The 19,722-nt window shown below is 40.5% G+C and overlaps 1 protein-coding gene across 5 annotated transcripts in view; it reads left to right on the forward strand.

The window, feature by feature from the left end:
* Nucleotides 1–19,722, forward strand: part of KIF16B (kinesin family member 16B) — a 348,569-nt gene that overhangs the window by 284,892 nt on the left and 43,955 nt on the right. For 4 of the 5 annotated variants that reach the window (XR_008376486.1, XM_053573824.1, XM_053573826.1 and 1 more), the window contains one exon: nt 17,395–17,478. The exons of the other annotated variant lie outside the window; for it this stretch is intronic. Coding sequence is in view for 3 of the 4 variants with exons in the window: in XM_053573824.1 (XP_053429799.1) it covers nt 17,395–17,478 (84 nt within the window). In the remaining variant the exon portion in view is untranslated. The remainder of the gene's footprint in view (nt 1–17,394; nt 17,479–19,722) is intronic. 5 annotated transcript variants of the gene reach the window in all.

Genomic DNA, 19,722 nt, shown 5'->3' on the forward strand with positions numbered 1-19,722 from the left:
TTTTGAGACTTATAATTAATGTCTCATAAGGACAAAATGTATCAGTTATGCAGGAGACCGCACAGACAGATGTGTGCATGTATTTGAAAGAGGACAGATGATGTGAGTAGTGTTTTGAAACCATGTGATAAGCATCTAAAACAAGCACCACATGTTGAAAGGGAAGCTGTGCTGATTATAATCCTTAAGGAACAGTCAGGTGTGGTGGGTCACTCATGTAATCCCACCTCTCTGGGAGGCCGAGGTGGTAGGATTGCTTGAGCTTAGGAGTTCAAGACCAGCCTGAGCAAGATCTCATCCCTACTGAAAATAGAAAAGTTAGCCAGGCATTGTGGTAGGTGCCTGTAGTCCCAGCTACTCAGGAGGCTGAGGCAAGAGGATCTGCTTAAACCCGGGAGTTTGAGGTTGCTGTGAGCTATGATGATGCCACTACACTCTACCCAGTGCAACACAATGAGACTCTGTCTCCAAAAAACAAAACCCTGAGGAAGGCATGCCGGTGCCCACGTATGTTTCCATGACCACAACTCTGCCCAGCGTCCTCCCCACTTACACCATGCATGCCGCGCTCCAGCTGCAGGGCCGCGCATCTCATCTGCTTCTGCTGACAGAGTACAGGGACTGTTACTGTCCTCAATTTACAGATGCAGATATTGGGCCTGGGAGATAGGACTAGCTCGCCTCGTGTCACACGACTGCTGAGTGGAAGCCAGTTTAGAAACCCAGTTTCTTTCACTCTACTTGTATTTCTAAACCAATAATAATATAAAAATGGGTTAAAAAAAATCTCTCAAAACACAGTGGCCTATTGTTTTGTATCTAGTAAGCCTTATTGCAGTCGGAAGAGAATAGTATTGTTCATTTGACATTTTCACAATGAAACTTAAATATGAAGTTAAATATCAACTGTCTTTTCTTCTATGAAATTGGGTTTTTTGTGTGCATCACCTGGTCTTACTCGCTAGTTGTTGACACCCAAGATTGTGTTTATTCGGGATTTTACAATCATTATTGCTTGCATTAGTGCTCATGTTATTTCCATCTCTATGTATGATACTAATCTGGAAGTAATCAGCTTCCTCTGCGTGATCTTTAGGGCTTGACAACATCCTAGAAATGACTCAACCTGTTTTAAAGGCATAACTTTTTCAGGAAAGCTAAAGGTTGATGTAGAAGGATTCTGAAAATCCCCTCTCCTAGATGACTGTTTCATACGTTTTATTTGCCTCACTCTTTCACCAGACAGGGCTCATTGTTTCTATGGCCTTTCTTAGAAATAAAGCTCCCGAAAGTGCAAAAGTAGCAAAATGCTTGATGATAAAATGTATTTTTTAAATGGCACATATTAAATTTACCAAGTAATACAAGGCTCCAGAATTTTAATCAAGCTGAAAAATACTCAAAAGGTTTGGGTACAGTGGCTCATGCCTGTAATCCCAGTATTTTGGGGAGGCTAGGGCAGAAGGACTGCTTGAGGCCAGGAGTTGGAAACCAGCCTGAGCAAGAGCAAGACCCTCATCTCTACAAAAAATAGAAAAGTTAGTCAAGCATGGTGGTGCACACTGGTAATCCCAGCTACTCAGGAGGTTGAGGCAGGAGGATTGTTTAAGCCCAGAAGTTCAAGGTTGCAGTGAGCTATGATGACACCATTGCACTCCAGCCTGGGTGACAGACTAAGAACCTGTCCCAAAAAAAGGATGGAAGGGAGAGAGGGGAGAGAAAGAAGAGGGAGGGAAGGAAAGGAAGAAACATATTGAAAAGCGCACTGGAATCCAAAAAATACAGAATTTTTTTTCCTTTTTTTAATTTTTTTATTAAGTCATATATACATAGATCATGAATACATTTATGCCTTTGTGGGATTCAATGTGTTGATTATTTGTACAAATTGGGAGTGCTTACATCCTACTAATTAACATAGCTTTCACTTCATTTACTTAATCACAGTGTTACAGAATTTTTAATATGCTTGCCAAGATAGAGAATCTTTTGTCTTCTCAACACTTCAGTTTTAGTTACAGACTATAATCTTTGGGAACTTTGTCTAAAATTACACCCTATTCATTCACATTTTCTCTGGAGTTCAGCCATGTTCTCTTGGGGAATATACCTTTAAAACTGTTGGATGTGAAAGTGCTCTTCATGGAGATTTCTTTGACTGATTCTTTTTCTAACAATAAATTAAAGGTTTGTGATTAAAAAATAACATTATTGAGAGACATGCAATGAGTGTGAATGTTTTTCTTAATCTAACCCTGGTGCAGCACCCACCAGGAGGTCTTCTTGGGTCCTTCCAACTCTGCATTCAAACTCCCGTAACCCTGGTGGGCCACACTTAGCATCAGATTCCCCAGGGAGGATAAGGAGCGGGGACCATTGCTCCCCGCAGGGCAGATACTTGGAGAAGGCCTCCCAGCAGTCTCTGCAGCCATTCACCATCTGGGAGCCATTCTCTTTGCTCCAGCTCTTCCAGGTGATAGCTTAGGTACACAGAGATGGGGCCCACATCGGCAGATGCAGGAATAAGGAGCCAGTATCTCTTGTAACAATTCCATAAGCAGAATTTGCAGAGTCCCTCCAAGGGACATGCTGAGTTACAAGTCACTCCTTCAGAGAAGCCTGTAGCTGTGGCTTCCCACTAGATGGCTGCCAATCTCCCTGTCCCGAAGCATTTTACCAGTGGGGGGTCATCTTTACCAGGAGCACTGTCACTTAGTAACAACGTGGACAGATCGCCTTATCAGGTTTCCAGAATTCTGTTGATGGACATTTGGGTAGTTTCCAGATTTTTGTTGTTGTGACCATTTGCTGTATGAACATTCCTGAATGTTTGTACATGTATTCTGATTTGTGGTAAAACTTGCTGGGTAATTGTTCAAATGTTCTTAAAGACTTACGAAAAATCAAGATGAGGAAAGAATACACTGCCGTTGGCCCTGAAGGCCATCACTCTAGTGGGGATGTTTTGAGATTCCTTAACCATCTTTCAGCTAAGTCTTCTAATCTCCCTGTTTGCTCACATTTGTTTAGTTAATTATTTACTGCAGTGTCTTCTTAGGGAGAATGATGTGCTGGTCAACTGGAGGTCCCACAGGGACATTTATATACACTTGACTGGTGAGCCATTTAAAACAGTAAGGAATTGTTGCTCATTAGAAAGAGAATAAATTTAGGAATTGAAAAGACAAGAAGCCACTGGGTTCTATAAAACACTGGGGAGTGAGGGGTTCAGGGCAGAGGAAAAGGAGAAACCAAAGAAAAATTTTCTCCTTTTTTTATTGTCTGATGACAAATTTTATGAATTACGATTTTTTAGAAAACTAATTTTTTTACCTTTGGTAATACTGAGAAAGAACAGGTGCTCTCTGAGACATGCCAGTGTTTTGCCAATTCCAGGGGTTGGGAACCTGCATCCTTATAGGTCCTTAAGTACAAGCTTTTAACTGAATCCAAATATTTCAGAACAGATCTTTCTATTTTTATTAATATATTTTTGGTCATCTTTTATATTTTTATTTTATTTTTAAAATGAATATATTCAAAGTACCAATGGATAAAATGAGTTTCATTGAAATAATCCTCCCAGATTGACTAGCACGATTAGAACATCAGTAAGATGTGAGGGCTAAATCACTGGCTGCTGTGCTTGTGATTTAGCTCTTACTTCCCCCACTTGACTGGTGCCACCCCTGCCCGAGGTTACTTGGAGAGAGTTTATGGGGGTTGAGTGTGCCAGTCTGTTACCAGCTTTTAACAATGGCACTTATATTTCTGTTTAAAGTGACATTAGTGAGTAGTTACACAGATCGACAGTGTTTTTTAATTCTGTCTGCTTAACAGCCCATTATATCAGAGAAGACCCAGAGAACACTGGAGGAAGATCACAGAATTTGTCAGTGAGGATTGGAAATGGCAGTCTTATCTTATTTCTGATAAAGATAAGGTGAAGTGCTTGGTTTGTGGTATTGCAGTATCAACATCAAAGAAATCCGGTGCCCGTCAGCATTCTAATACTCAGAAGGACCACAAACGTTTTAAATTAGAGAGATGCAACAGTTGTATTGCAGAAATTAAAAGATGAAAAGCAAAGATTCTTCCAAGCAGTGAGAAGACATGGAAATAATGCCACTGAAACAACATGAAGTAGCTCATGTTCTGGGGGAAAAGGGAAGCCATTCAGTGATGTAGAAATTATGAAAGAATGCATTGTCATACTTGTAGGATGCTTAGCCCCCAATAAGATTTCAAAGTGCCAACAACAGCCTCTTTCAAGGAGAGCTATAACTGAGCACAGCATGAATTAGCCTTTAACTTAACAAAACAACTTCATGCTATATTTCAAAAGGAAAAAATACATTATTCAACTGCTTTGGAGAATCAGCTGATACTACTGACTCATGGCAGTCTTTATACTTCAATCGGATCATAACAGAAGATTTTCTTTGCTATCAAATCATACTCCCTTTGAGCATTCTTGCGAACAGAACATAGAGAATCGATATCTGCAACAATTTTCAGTATAAATGTTGTGAAGTTGGACTCAAATTTAGTGAGTGTGTGTACAGATGATGTACCTTCCAGGACAGGAAAACATGAAGGGTTTATTGCACAGATGAAAAAATGTATTAACAGATCCAGATACCCTCATTTCTTTTCATTGTGTCTCGTATCAGCAAAATCTCTGTGCTAAAGCTACTATTTTAAGTGACATTTTGCAACAAGTTATAAGTATCATTAACTATATTCATGCAAATGCAACAGGACTTCATCAGTTTCATAATGTGCTAAAGATGAAAGATGACGTATTTGGTGTGGATTTGCCTTAGTATTGTAAACTGCATTGGCTCTAGCAGGGACGGGTGCCAGCCGAACTTTTATCTCTGTGAGGACAGACAGAGGATCAGCTGAAACCAAACACAACAAAGTCATTAGAAGGTTAGGTAACTTTAAAATTAACAAATAGTTTTAGTTTTTTAAAAATTATTAAGTACATAGTAGTTCTGTTTTTACAAAATAATGTACATTTTAAAATATATGTAATTGAAGTTGCTTGAATGCAGCCTTACTTGATTACAGCTAAATCAGTGTGGCTTTCCAACATGCTCTTATAAAAGAGGCCTTGGGGAGCTGGCCCCCACTTTCTACCATGTAGGGACACAAAAAATGCCGTCAGTCGGGGAAAGGTCCTCACCAGATGCTGAACCTACTTCTGCCATGATTTTGGACTTCCCAGCCTTCAGAACCATGAGCAATAAATTTCTGCTTTTTACAGATAACCCAGTCTAAGGTGCGTGGACTGAGACAGGGACTGTACCTGTCAGGAGAGACATCTCACAGGAAAAGTGGTTAAGCATTGGGGTTGATCATAGAGAGCCTTCCTCTAATGCTGTTGGCCACCAGTGATTGTGAAGCAGGTTTTCATTGATCTGCCTATAGGCAAGAAAATAAATCACAAAGATGAGACATGTTATATGTTAAGATGCAGTATGAAAATAAGTGTCAAGGGAACTTCTAATGTCTGTGCATCATGAGGGTGTAAGTCCCATGGAATAGTCCATGTTCTCTGCATCATAACTAAGTTACCACAGTAAGTCATTAGAATCCCTGAAGGTCAAACACAATCAGCCACGTCCCTAAAGGGGTCCCTTCTCCCAAAGCTGAGGGAGAAAATGTTCCAAGAGCCTTCGGGTAAAAATGGAAGATTGCTGTGCTGGAGCAATTGTTCTGTCTCAGCTCTGGCATGCTCTGGGTACCCAGGAAATACCCAGTGCAAAGGAAAAAAACAATCAGGCAATAGATTATTTAATTTGTATATGGACTTGCATTTGGTGCTGTTAGAACCATTTCTCACCTTCTTTATTTTTCAAGCAACACTAAGAAAGAAAAGGAAAGAAACTAGCTGTTGGCCTCATATTTGTCTTGGACAGCTGTTTACCATCTATTATTGAAATGCATTATAACAGTTTTATAACTAGCATTTCAAATTTAATATGAAAATTGCAAATATACTCACCACCCAAATTACAATGCGACCAACCGTAGCCACAGGGAATATCCAGTCAGCCTTAGATAAATTCAGTTGCACCAAGCCCTCAGCCTCCTTGAATTTTTAAATATCAAACAGCTATGCAGGCAAAAATAGAATGCTGCCAGCTTCCTGACCTCCTGTGTTATCAGAGGCCCCGGCATTTCGCTGGGTGGTTTGTATCACAGTATTCCCTTTACCAGTAGGTAAACAGCATTTAAATCACTGCTCTCTAGGGCGGGTGGAAGGCAGTTAGCATCTGCATTAACTGCAATGCTTTTCTAAAATATGTAGACCCAAGCCCCAAGCTAGGAAGTTTTGATCCAGTTAATCTGACATGGGGCCCAGAAGTGTGTAGTTGGGAAGAGAACATCCCTCCGGAGCACTGATGAAGGTGCTATCTGTGTTTGCTTTTGCATGTATCTTGGAAGCATTAGTTGATTTTCATTAGCGAAGATAACCAAATCTAAAAGGTGATTTCCAGTGACAAATAACCTTGTCGAAATTAAAGATAGACTAGTTCAAACCTGGACAATGAAGAAGGAATTGTTGTCTCTTCAATCACCAAAGACATTAGCTTGTATCATGCTTCCCTTTACAGCAAACAAGGAAACTTCAACAGCCGTGAGCTGGGCACTGTTGGCACATTATGAAATTTTAGCACTCCAAGGCACCTTTACAGTTAGGGAATGTGGTTTTTTAGTTTAGAAATGAGGAATCAAGTAGAGAGTTTTGTTCAACGTCAGACCAAGACTTAAGAATGGAGCAAGGTTCATGTCTCCTGATTCCTGGTCCGACGTTCTTCGTCTGAGCCTCCCTCTTCGCAACTATGTTTATTCAGAAAGGGGAAATTCAGGGAGGTGCCTGTGGCTCAGTGAGTAGGGTGCCGGCCCCATATGCCGAGGGTGGCGGGTTCAAACCCAGCCCCGGCCAAACTGCAACAAAAAAATAGCTGGGCGTTGTGGCAGGCACCTGTAGTCCCAGCTGCTTGGGAGGCTGAGGCAAGAGAATCGCATAAGCCCAGGAGTTAGAGGTTGCTGTGAGCCGTGTGACGTCATGGCACTCTACCCGGGGGCAGTACAGATACTCTGTATCTACCAAAAAAAAACAAAAGAAAGAAAAGAAAGGGGAAATTCACAGACTGCCCCTGATGAAATTAAATGTAAGAAAATCTAGTCCCTGTAAAAATCTGTTGCGTAGCAAGCCCCTATTTGTAGTAGGTAACTAGATAAATAGAAATTGGGTTCCTTGCCATTGAATATCATTACAGGTCATTATGAAAGTTTTGAGATATCAAGAAATCAAGAGATACCAAAAATCAAGAAATGTATAATCCAGGCACCTAGAAACAAATGGAGCCCTCCCGGCAACACTGATAAGCGAAGCAAGTGGGTACATCAGAAAGGACGCTGTTGACTGTGTCTCTTGGAAGTTAAATAATGGACGATGGACTGTGACACTGTCTGTCTCAAAACTTAAATAATGACAGGTTCCCGTCATGGCTCTGTTCCTTAAAGAGAAAATTGGCATCATGTTAAGAAATGGAAAATGTACACATTTGAATTAGTTCAACTGTGTGTTTATTCTTAAAAAATGCAATATTTAATATTCACAGATCTAAAGTATTTCCCACTTTCAAAAATTGCAGCAGCATATATGAATGTCTTCAAATCCATGTTCACTGGATTATGCCTGAATGAAATTGACACTGAGATTTGGAACCAGTGAGATTTACGTGGAAAACTTACAGTCACTATTACTAAAGATAACTGGAAGTTGGTGCAATCTTAACTCCATTTCTAAGTATGATTTTACAACGAGGATGACGCCAAGTTTTAGCACTTCTGTGACAAGAAGACAGCAGCTTCTGTTAGTGGCATCTCCTCCTGTAAATGTCATCACTGGCTGCTCCACAGGACCAGCAAGGAAGAACCCTGCCTTGCTTCTTTTCCCAGCTGGTATTTCCTGAGAGTGTCTTGAGTGCTGTGCTCCGGGCTGGGCGCTCATCAGTACTGTAACACCTCCAGTTACCCTGTCAGAGGGATAAAGGTAGCTCATCCCTCCCTTAATAATTTGAGTACTGTGTCCCAAAGAGTTGCTGCTTTAAGTCTCTAACAAATCAAAGTTGGAAGAGAATCACTTACTTATTTGTGAGCGTATTTCTCAGTGACAGCTGTTCTTATAAGGCCTTGGGAGCTGCTATTAATTTTGAGTAGCTTCCATCTACTTACTGTGAGAATTATGGCAGCCTTTTGATGAGTTTTCATTATTTGCATTTCTCAAAAACTGGAGTAGCTGAAATTTACAGCCACAAACCTACACGGTGCCAATGTTCTAAAAGCTGCCAGTGATCATGTAGGTGCCTTGACTTGCAGAAGACAGGTAGCAGCTGATTTGACCAGAGTGCTGTGGTGAGTTGTTCCCTCCATTCTTCAGCAGTTGAGTACTAGTTAGGTAGCCCAGTGGCAGTGAAATAAAGACAAGGACGAGTAAATGGGGAATGCTGATAAAGTACACTGTTATCACATGATAACAGATAACGAATGTTTTCCTTTTATTAGTAAAGACTCTGCAACTTTACTAGTGCTTAGTTTTCTTTCAACGCTTTATAATCCAGTTTTAGCTGTTTGTTAAAAATCATAAAAGATAGACAGGGCTTTTTATTACCCATTTTAATTTCTATATTTTAGGGCTGTCATTATATATATCCAAAGTAATAATGACGCCATTTATCAAAATGGCCTGTGCTGTGTCTGTTGGCTGCCAGACCACCTGCACTTAATACAGGGTCTGGCTAAACTAAGAAGCGAACTCAGCCAAGAGAGAAAGGCTTTTAATAAAAGCAAACTTTCCATTACATTTAGTTTATCTTCTTGCTGGCAGCAGACTGGGTGACCTATCTTATTATAATGTAATAAACATTGAAGCCAGGATTTGAGCTTGATGACTCTTAGAAGAAAATTGGGCTGTGTCAGTTCACTGGGAATCAGATAAAAAGAAAAATCAACTTGCAGATAAAAATTTCACTCTGTCTGGGATCGTTAAGAAATACTACAATATCAGCAGAGCCAAATGCTGCCTGTATTTCTGACGCACGTGCCCAGACGCATAGCCGCTGACCTGCTGGGCACGTGGGTGGTGCTCAGTGCTTCCATCTTACGAAACCTGGGACGCACAGATGACCATACAAAGTGACTGTGTCCTGACTCAGTGCTTCCATCTTACGAAACCTGGGATGGACAGATGACCATACAAAGTGACTGTGTCCTGACTCAGTGCTTCCTTCTTACGAAACCTGGGATGGACAGATGACCACACAAAATGGCTGTGTCCTGGCTCAGTGCTTTGTTCTTACCAAACCTGGGACACCCAGATAATCATACAAAGTGGCTATGTGAGCTTTAAATCACCACAAATTGCCTAATCTTACTCTGTGGAAAATTCTTTATGTAGGTCTGTTTTTCAACCTAAAAATTAGAGGCTTATTTGTTGGACATACAAAATAAAGCTCATTGAGTTTTTAGACTTCACGTCTCTTAAAAAGGGAGGGATAAATTTCACTAGAAATGAGTAAGCCTCAAAATTATTGATTTTATTTTTCTAGTGGCTTTTAGGTCAGTCCTTTTGTATTTAGAATATATTTTTATTTCCTGACTTGCACAACAAGCTTGTCATTATGTTTTTCTTAGGCCAAAGAAATGTTCTATTTTCATCCTCATTTGTTTCCTGTGTTTTATTCTGCATAATCAAATTTCATAATTACACAGAGTAGACCACAGGGCTGCTGTTAAATTTTCTTTTGGTATTCTCTAGCCCCATAATGTTTTCACAAATACCCAATTTATTTGACCTCAGCCATCATTTTTAACTTTAGTACACAATTTTCCTATAAGAGCGCAAATGTCTTTGCATCATTTCCCACTCCTGTTATAAGGATAATGGCTTTAGCAGGAAAAGATCCCATGTTAAGCGTTTTCTCATGAATACTGCATTCCCGGTTGTGCCTGTCCTCTTTCTGTTCTACAGCCTCTTAAAAAGTAACATGTTTCATTATTACATCAGGCTCCATTTTCCCTCTGCACATCTGAGCCTTACTTCAAATGAGAATGCAATGAAGATTGTACAGGAAGTAAGAAACCCTCCTCAAAAGCAATGCAGCCAAGATAATGGGCAACATATCTCCATGGCATCTAAAGCATCACTTCTGACTCAGTGTGGAGAGATTTTAATCATCAGTACCTGAGTTATAGAATTTCAGAGCTGAAAGGAAACTTAAAGATCTTAGTTCAGTTCCTTCATTTCAACAGATGATGAAAGTTGGAACTGGAGAATTTTTATACATTGCTCAAGATTATACAACCAGCTATTTGCTGAGCTGAGACTTGAAATCTGATTGCCCCAAATCTTAGGTTATTAAAAGAAAAAGACATATGGTGTTAATTTAACTTCCATTAAATTTGTAAAAAGAATAATCACTTTTTTACTGTTTCTATAAAAGTAATGCATGCTCATTTATGAAAATTTCTCATAATACAAAGACATACCAAAAAAATAAATAAATAAATAAAAAGAAAGAAAAAGAAAGCAACGGGTGGCCTGAAGTCATTCTATAAAAATAATTAATGTTATCATTTAATGAAGATTATTTAAGCGTGTAAACGGATAGGCACAGATAGAAGAATGGATATGTAGACGGACAAAAAAGAAATGAAACAAGAGAAGGAAGAACAGGGAAAAGGAGTCAAATCAATTTAAAACATGGTGTCCATTCTAGATATACTGTTTAAGAAAATGTATAAAACTAAAAAATTGCTGAACTTCACGTTAAAATTTCTCTACCATAAGTCACATTCTCATAAGTACCCAAAATATATGACTTTAAGAAAGAAATTATTTTTAAAATTGAAATATTAAGCTCCATAGATTTCAAAGGATGTGTTTCCATTTTACAAATTGTCAATTGACTCTTCTAATAGAAATGATTAGTTTTATTTGCTCAAATGCCCCGTATTTTGTACATTATTTTTACATTGTCAACATATATAGTTTTCATATTCTTTTATGTTATAAATTATACATCATTTCCTCTTACTTGTGAGATTCAAGAGAAGCAATATTTGTCCAGGTTTCTTCATCCCTGAGATCTCTGTACTGTGCTATCTCCAGGTTATCGATCTTCGGTCATCCAGGATGTTTTTGAAAGATGCCCCTTAATTATGTTTCACCAGAGTTGTTGTCTGCTTGGGAGTGTCTGTCTGTGGCCTGAACAGTTAGTTGAAGTTAACTTTGGTTAGGAATAAACTTTTGTGGTTACATTTTTTCCCACCTTATCAGATTTCATTTTCTCTTATCTTCTCAGCTCTCTATTGTTACATGCTAATCTGTTTTTACTAAGTTCATTCTATGTTTGTTTCTTCGTCTGGGGCTTTCATTCCGATAATGTTTTTGTTTCTTCCATATCTATCTCACGTTCTGATGGATCACTCTTTGGAGGGAGGGGGAGAGAAGAGGTACTGAATTTTCTTTTTTTAATTTTTTTTCATTTTACAATAGTTTCAGACTGTGATTTTGCCTGTTAGCATGCCTTGTAATATTTCCTCGAAAGCCGAGCATGACGTGAAAGGACTTGGTGTAGGTGGACCTTTAGTGGGAGGTTCCGTGTCAGTCTGGCTAGGCTGTAGATAGTGTTCACTGCTCTTTGTAGCAGTGGTATCGGGGGGGGCTGAAATGTCCTCTCATGCCCTTGGTTTTGTCTCCGCTATTGTCTTTGGGCTTCCCTGGAGACTTTTTAACTAGGGTGTGAGGCTTGAGCTCTTTTAGCTGCAGACGTGCTGTACAGCAGCCCCGCCCACCTTCCTCCTAGATGTGGACGTGCCCACTGACCAACTTCTTGTCCCTGGACTCTGTCTCTAATCTGAGAGCGTGGATGCCTGTGCCAGTGGTGGGTGGCTCAGGCTGCCAGGCATCCAAGAGGTGTGGCGAGGGAGGCTGTAGGCAGCCTCATTTCCGCCTTTCCCCGCAGTGCGTTGCCTGCTAATTCAGAGACAGAGTTCTTCCTTTTAAGTTTTTGTTGTTGTTTTTGGTACTGGAGAAGAAGGCGAGGGGAGCAAATAAAGCCTCTGCTCTAAATCTTTTATCAGAACTGTTCCAACAATTTTTATGGATAATAGAAATATTATTTTTGTTATGATCACATTTTTTTCAATGTAAGTCTTTCTCCACAAAAGTTGTAAGGGGAATTGACAGTGCTCATTCTTTATGGAAGTGAAATCTTATAGAAAGACATTTTTTCCCTCATACCGGATCCAGAGTCTCTTGAACACTTTTTTTATATAATTCAGAAATACTTAATCAAGTGTCTCTAGAATTTAGTTGTCGTGAGGAGTATAGAAGCCAAATTGTTTGAAATGTAGGACACTGTTTCCTCGTCGGAGGTTACAGAGGAAGTTGGGGTGAGTGTCTCCACCTACAGACGGGCCCTGGCCGGTTCTGCCAGGCCTGTGTGTAAAAATCAAATCTAGACAATCCACTAGATTAGAAAAATGAGGCATGACAATTAAGGTTATGGCGGGGGGAAGCAGAAAGAGGGACGGAGGGAGGGGGGTGGGGCCTTGGTGTGTGTCACACTTTATGGGGGCAAGACATGATTGCAAGAGGGACTTTACCTAACAATTGCAATCAGTGTAACTGGCTTATTGTACCCTCAGTGAATCCCCAACAATAAAAAAAAAAAAAAGAAAAATGAGGCAGTAAAAATGGAAATGTATAAAGTGCTTGAGAGGAGATGAAGGTGTGTAGATAATGTTTCTGATTTTATTTTAAATTTCCATTTCAACATAAGAAACCACAAACTAACTAAACAAAAGGTGTTGAAGTACAGGTTATGGGTAGAGACATCAGGGGCAATTCAGAATCACCATCCTGCCCCCACGCTGCTTCTCCTATGTGCTTCATTTGTGGGAAATGTTGTATTTCAGACATCAATACAGTCAGCAGAATGGGAGAGGGTGGGAGGGGGGAGGTTTGCAGTTCCTTTAGCTTTCTGATATTTTCTTTGCCCTGACTAGTGACTCCTTTGATCCTGGTAAATTGTCTTCCTTTTAAACTATTCAGGCAGTGTAAAGCATTGACAATTCAGAAGTGAAACCTATGGAGGATTACTTCTGCTGTTCTCTCTTCAGTTGAATGAGGCAGTAGCTTTGCACTTGGAGAGAGAAAGTCCAGGCCTCTTCGCTACCCTTGGCTTCTCCGCTGTTGTAAGGGTTTTCAGGTCCTGTTATTGTAAGAACGAAGCAGTGAGTCCCATCCCTGGGCCCCTCCAGCCCTGTCCTAGCCATCCAGTGGGTCAGCATCCAGCTCACTCTCTCCATTTGTCAGGGGCGTGTTTCTTTGAGCTGAGGAAGCCAATCCAAGTGAAGATGACAATGCTCTTTTTTTTTTTTTTCTTTCTGGAAGGTTTTAGGAGGGATTCTAAGTTAGCAATTATTATTCCCCCGTGGCCCCTCTATCCCAACTCCTTGACTGGTTTAATGTTACATGTTTTTAAATATAAAAGACTTCTAGTTTTTGCTTTATTTTGGGGTGCCTTAGGACAAACATTCTTATTAAATGGATTGATTTAGATAAAGACAGATACCCGATGGCCAATCCTTCAAGTGAGACTATTTTCACTTGGCAGGTAACGAACTGATGGAAATTGAAAAAACCCTAGAGGTCACTTAAAAGTGTGAGAGTTTTATGCAGGGTTTGACTAGGTGGATGTGCTAATATTCAACAGTTGTTAACTTACAGAATTGACAATTTCATCTCATTCAACCTGAGCTTAGATAGCAAGAACTCAACAGCGTGGTTAAGATCTTCAGAGGGAGAAGTAGAGGCAGTCCGCCTCTGACAGGGAAGGGACTCTCTCAGGCTGCGGCTGGAAAGCTCTTTCAGATGTAAGCATTATTTTAATGAGGACTTTTTTAAAAATATACTTTGTTTGCTTTGTGGCCTTGGCTTTTTACTTTGGTTTGTTTATGGCCCAGTCCCACCAGTTGGACATGGATTCAGTAGCTGGCATTTCTATCATGAACCTCATTGGAACTTCTCCTGTTCCTTTTCTCCCTCCTGCTGACACTTTAACTGTATTTAAGGCTAACCACCACTATTCTTATTTCTTATTAGACAGGAGTAAGGTGATAGATGCTAATTTTATATGTCCTAGAATGAACTTCTAGGGAGCATGCCTCCAGACCCCACCCGCACCCTGCTCCCCTCCACTGCCGTTGCCGTCCCCGTGTTGGAACAGACCTCAGGCAGTCCCATTGGCAGCTCTTGTGGACTGTCAGTCACTTTCATAGGCATACTGTCATATTTCTGCTTTAACACACTAAGGAGGAGTGACCTTAATTTTTATTCTAGGTCCCCAAAGCCTTCAGGATGGCTTCTTCCATACACTGCAGACATCCTTTACAGCACTGTCACAAAAAAACAGAGTCAGCCCTGATTCCTCATCCTGGCTGGGCCACCCTAGCATGCTGAACCTTTTCTAAGTCCCTTAACTCTAAACCTTTATTTCTTTAAACTCTCAAGTTAGATAGTTGAATATCACAGTCCTGTGATTAAATGCCTACAAGTCATTTAAAGTTGACCTTTTCTTTTCCCCCTAAAATCTGAATAACAATGTTGTACATAATTTATACATAGTTATTTCACAGGCTGAATATTAATAGCACAAAGTGTTAGCTTCCATCTGGGCCTGCAGAGGAAATACCACTGTTGACTATAAGGAAACTTGAATGCTTGCCCCATACCCGCTTCAGCTGCCTGAAGTCCATTTATTGCACTATTTCTGATTGAGCATGTGAGTGTGACTACAAATTCCCCCCCCCCATAGAAACCACATCACTTAATCAACCACATAAGAAAATGACAGAACAACCAACTGTGAAAGCTTTCCAAGCTTTCAGCGTCACCACGTGGGGGTGGGGGCACATTTGTACAAGATGAAATTGGGGCTGGGTGAAGCCCGGAAGACAAGCTCTGGTGTCTTCTGTCTCCTCAAGCTGTAACACATGGGACTTGTGTTTGTGCCAGCAAGGCCAGTTCCAGAAGACACTTCGCTCCTGGAAGCCTCATCACTAGCCCTGTGGATGGAGAGGGCAGAAGGGATGTGGGCATGTGGCTGTCTTCCCAGTTATCAGATCTCTTAGCCGCTCTGACAGCTAATGATGTAGCTAAAGTCCATTCACCAGTTTTCACTAGATCTTCACAGAAACCTGATATAGTTTAATGTAATTGTCTGTGGGTTTATTTATTTTAGTGGAGAGTACTCAAGCCCAGAGAAACACAGCTAGTGAGCTTGTTAGTGGTCAAGCCAAGATTCAGCCTGGGTCCCACGGACTTCCACTTTATTCTGAACTGATTTTGAAGTCAAACGTCAGCAGCAAAATCAGAACATTGGTGAGAAAAGGAGAAGAGTAGATCCGTCCATGGGTGTGAGCCCAGCCCACTCAGGGCTCTCAGCTGGGGTAGGAAGCACATCGAAGTTATCAAACTTACCTTTAACAAAGTGAGAAGGGAGAGTTATTCTCACAAAGGAAAAGTCAGATGCCTAATTAAAGAAATGGACAAGAGCTAAGCAGACACTTCCTTAAAATGCCTAACCAGACAGTCAGTGAGCATGTAAAAAAGACGTTCAAGATCATCACATGTCAGAAATGCACATGTGAACCTCAGTAGAACTGACAGGTTACCCGCCGGGACTGCTGAAGTGGAGAGAGGAGACCACAGCTCCAAGGGGAGCATCTGAGCGTCTGTGCCTCACGGGCGCTTGTGGTGGGATACAGCGTCAGTCAGTGAAACTACTTTGGAGAACCATTTGATAGTTTCAAATACAGCTGAACACACAGACATGTCCAGGCCTAAGAGCATGACCAACAGAAATGCATACATATGCTCATCAGAAGACCTATAGGAATGAAAAGTAGCACGATTCCTAATAGATAAATACTGGAAACTAACGAAAAGCCCAGCAACAAAACAATGAACAAATAAATTGTGAAGATGACATAATGAATTATTCTGCAATGAAAATGAGCAAACCATTGCTACTTGTAACATGGTTCCATGTAGCAACATGAGGCTGAGCTAAAGCCGGTGTGCACAGAGGAGTTCATACTCTTTGATACCATTTACATGAAGTTCAAAAGTAGGAAAAAGCAAGTGTTAACTTTTGTGAAGGGTGGGAAGGAATGATTGGCAGGGACTGAGTGGTTCCCAGGGTCTGGCAACGTTCTGTTTCTTCATCTGGGTTCTGGTTACACTGTGTTGAGATTTTGAAAATTCATCAAGGTGTTCCCTTGTGATACATCCAATTTTCTGTATGCATATTATATTTTAATAATGTGTTTTTGAAGTATTATAGATACAGATGGTAGTCTTTAATTTTTTGACTCCCACTGTGGCAATATAAATTTAAATCAACTTAGTAATTTGCATAGGCATGAAATTGGAATTATGTGACATATTGTACCCTATACTATGGGAAAAATGTTCATTTTTCTCTTGATAATGCTTCGTGGGCTTCAATTTATCTGCACCCAAAAAGGTGAGAAAGGAAAGAAACAGTGAGTTCCGTCAACCGCACAATTATTGCTGCTCAGCATTTGTTCAGCCAAAGCAAAGTCAGGTTCTCAGCAGATTACAGAATTCTTTCTTGCCTGGGAGTCTGTAACAAAACCTGTCTTATTATTTATGAAGAAAGCATAAGGAAAATGACTATGAAATTCCAAGACTAAAACAAATTCTGAGACTTCACTTCCTAGGAGACAAGGTGAAAAGATGCAGAGAGAAATCCTCTTTTCATGCAGGCAGTCCTCATGTGCAGTAGTCACTAAAAAAAAGGCAGTTCATAATGTTTGGAGAAACTTAGCAATAGTCTTAAAAACTATTTTGCAAATTGTTCAGGTAGTGTGTGGGTTGAGTTTTCAAATTCTCATCTCAATACAAAATTGGATGAATTCTAGTATAAAGAACAGGACTGAAAGAAGAACAAACTTGTGTTTTAAAAAACGAAAATTGTTAGACACCATCTGTCACAGAGTCTGATACGTCATCTGCGACAGAAGATTGAGAGTTAGTTCTCTCCTTCCTAGGGTTCCCATCATCCTGGGAGCTCATTTGACCTTCAGGTAATTTGATCCAAGGTTGCTTGATTTATGAAGGTCACGCCATTGTTGATGACAAAGCAAGGCTGGACCTGCCATCTTTAAGCTTTCAGCCTCTTTCTTTTCCACCCAATGACAGAGATTCCAAGGAATAGATTTATAATAGCCCCCAAATCATAGGTATGGTATTAATGCACCTTTTTTAAAAATGTGTTACAGCTTGCTGCCCTTGAATTCCCACCAAAGAAACTATTTGGAAACAAGGATGAGCGTGTGATCGCCGAGAGGCGAAGTCACTTAGAGGTAACAGAATTAAGCTTTCCCTTCTCTGTGTGTTTGAAAATTTTGCCATCTGATTAATCAGTAAGGAATGTTTTTGTTTGGTGAACACTGTGACATCTTTTCACACGGGTGAAGGTGCTGCTTCATTAATTCAGGAGATGGCAGCAGATTATAAAGATGAGATACCCATTTATTGGAAATATGAGTTCTTATCTCCCTCTGGTCCAGCGGAACATTTTTCTTGTTTTTAAGAAGATAGATTTATTCTAAGGGCTAGGAAGCAGGATGTGAGTGAGAACTAAATATTCAGCACGGACAGATGGTGTGTGATACGGGATGAGGGTAACAAAGCTTGCTGCAAAAAACTTGGAATTAATTAACTGAAGACTTTAGTATTACATCATTGTTGCTTTTTCAAGATAGTTGGAAGCAAAAAGACGCATTCCTATTTTAGTCATGATGAGGTTTAATTTGACTTCCTTTAACTTAGTTTTCCCAGCCAGCTTCATATGTACAATCCTGGTTTAGCACCAATGCACATTGTCAACTGCTTTATGTAGCTTGTATTTGTTTGGGGAATATAGTTGCTTGTCTCGTTAGAATCTGATACTGATAAGACTGGGTCTTTGTGCCACGGCAGGGACCAGTTGTTTTTTTGAGAACAGTGAGCAGCATTGTCACAGGTAGTCTTTGGGTATTGGCCACACTCTTGCCACTGCGAGCCACTGAGGGAGACAAGGGACAAAAGCTCACGTGGCTCGCTGTAATCTAGCCTCAACAGGTGCTTCTTTAAGAGGAATAATAATAACTATTGGAAATGAAATCAAATAAGGAAAAGCCAAAAAGAGCCCTGTTTGAATTGTGAATTAGTACATGAAAAGTGTATTCTTGTTTCTAAAAACGGCTGCCCATGGGGTGCACTTCTTGCCAGTGAACCAAGGATTAGGAAATACCTAGAAGCTGGAGGTTCCAGCGAGTGTGGAAGCGGGACGGGGAGGGAACGTGGAGAAACCAAGGACCAGGAGATGAGTGTCTATGCCGAGACTTTGGAGTTGACGTCCTCAGGGTAGACTGTCTATTGAGGAAGCACAGGTTTCTGGGTGTGGCTGTGTTTGCGTTTGGGTTAGACGCAGTGACACATTTGAAGAAGTCATTTATGATGGCAGGACCCTCCTACCCACCTGAAGAATTTGCTTTCGAGTAAAATGTTGTTGTGATGAGCCTGCTTAATCCAGTTTTCTCAAAGCTTGATTATTATAATACAAAAAAATTAAAAATGAGTGTACAACTAGTACTGCTTTTCTTTACCTTATCCTTACCCGCCTCAGTTATCTAGACTTGTCTTTAATGGAAACACGGAGCATGATGGGGTTTTTTTTATCTTCTTTTTTTTTTTTTTTTGAGACAGAGTCTCACTTTGTCACCCTTGTTAGAGTGCTGTGGCATCACAGCTCACAGCAGCAACCTCTAGCTCTTGGGCTTAGGCAATTCTCTTGCCTCAGCCTCCTGAGTAGTTGGGACTACAGGCGCCCGCCACAACGCCCGGCTATTTTGTTGTTGTTGTTGTTGCAGTTTGGCCCTGGGCTGGGTTTGAACCTGCCACCCTCGGTACATGGGCCTGGCACCCTACTCACTGAGCACAGGCGCCGTCCGTGATGGTTTATAAACTTATTTTTATTTGCTAAAAGAAGATAGATTGTTGTCATCCCCAGCCATTCAGGGACCTGATTTAACTTACAGGGTGTCCAGCTGTAATTATCATAACAGATGGGGCATTTTGCATGCAACGCGATTGTGAGCACAGCATTTGGTACACTTGGTTTTTATTCCAACTTCCAGAGTTAGAGCAAAGTTCACAGTGCTCTTTCCTTCTTGGTATGGAACCCATGCTCTTTCAGCATCTCTGGTTTCATGGATTAACCCTAAGCCACCAACCGTTGGTGAACAGAGTTTTATGTTAGTTTCTGCATGTACAAGGATTCCTTCCTTTGCCTGTGACTGTTGCAGCAGCCATTATAGAACAGGTTCCACAAATTGTGGAAATAAGCACTTACATTTAAAATAAAATGCATTGCACCTGACGTTACTATTAAATCTCAGCATTATCTTCTCTTTAAGGAACAAGTATAATCCACCTTCACTTTGATAGAAAATTAATCTGAGATCCTTGCATTAATTCTCTGCAACTATTGTGACTTTTCTTTTGATCGTCTAACATCAGAAGTTACTGTTTGATTTAGTATATTTTAATATGAAGATTAACAT

Source organism: Nycticebus coucang, chromosome 21 (assembly GCF_027406575.1).
Source record: "Nycticebus coucang isolate mNycCou1 chromosome 21, mNycCou1.pri, whole genome shotgun sequence".
Classification (NCBI taxonomy): domain Eukaryota; kingdom Metazoa; phylum Chordata; class Mammalia; order Primates; family Lorisidae; genus Nycticebus; species Nycticebus coucang.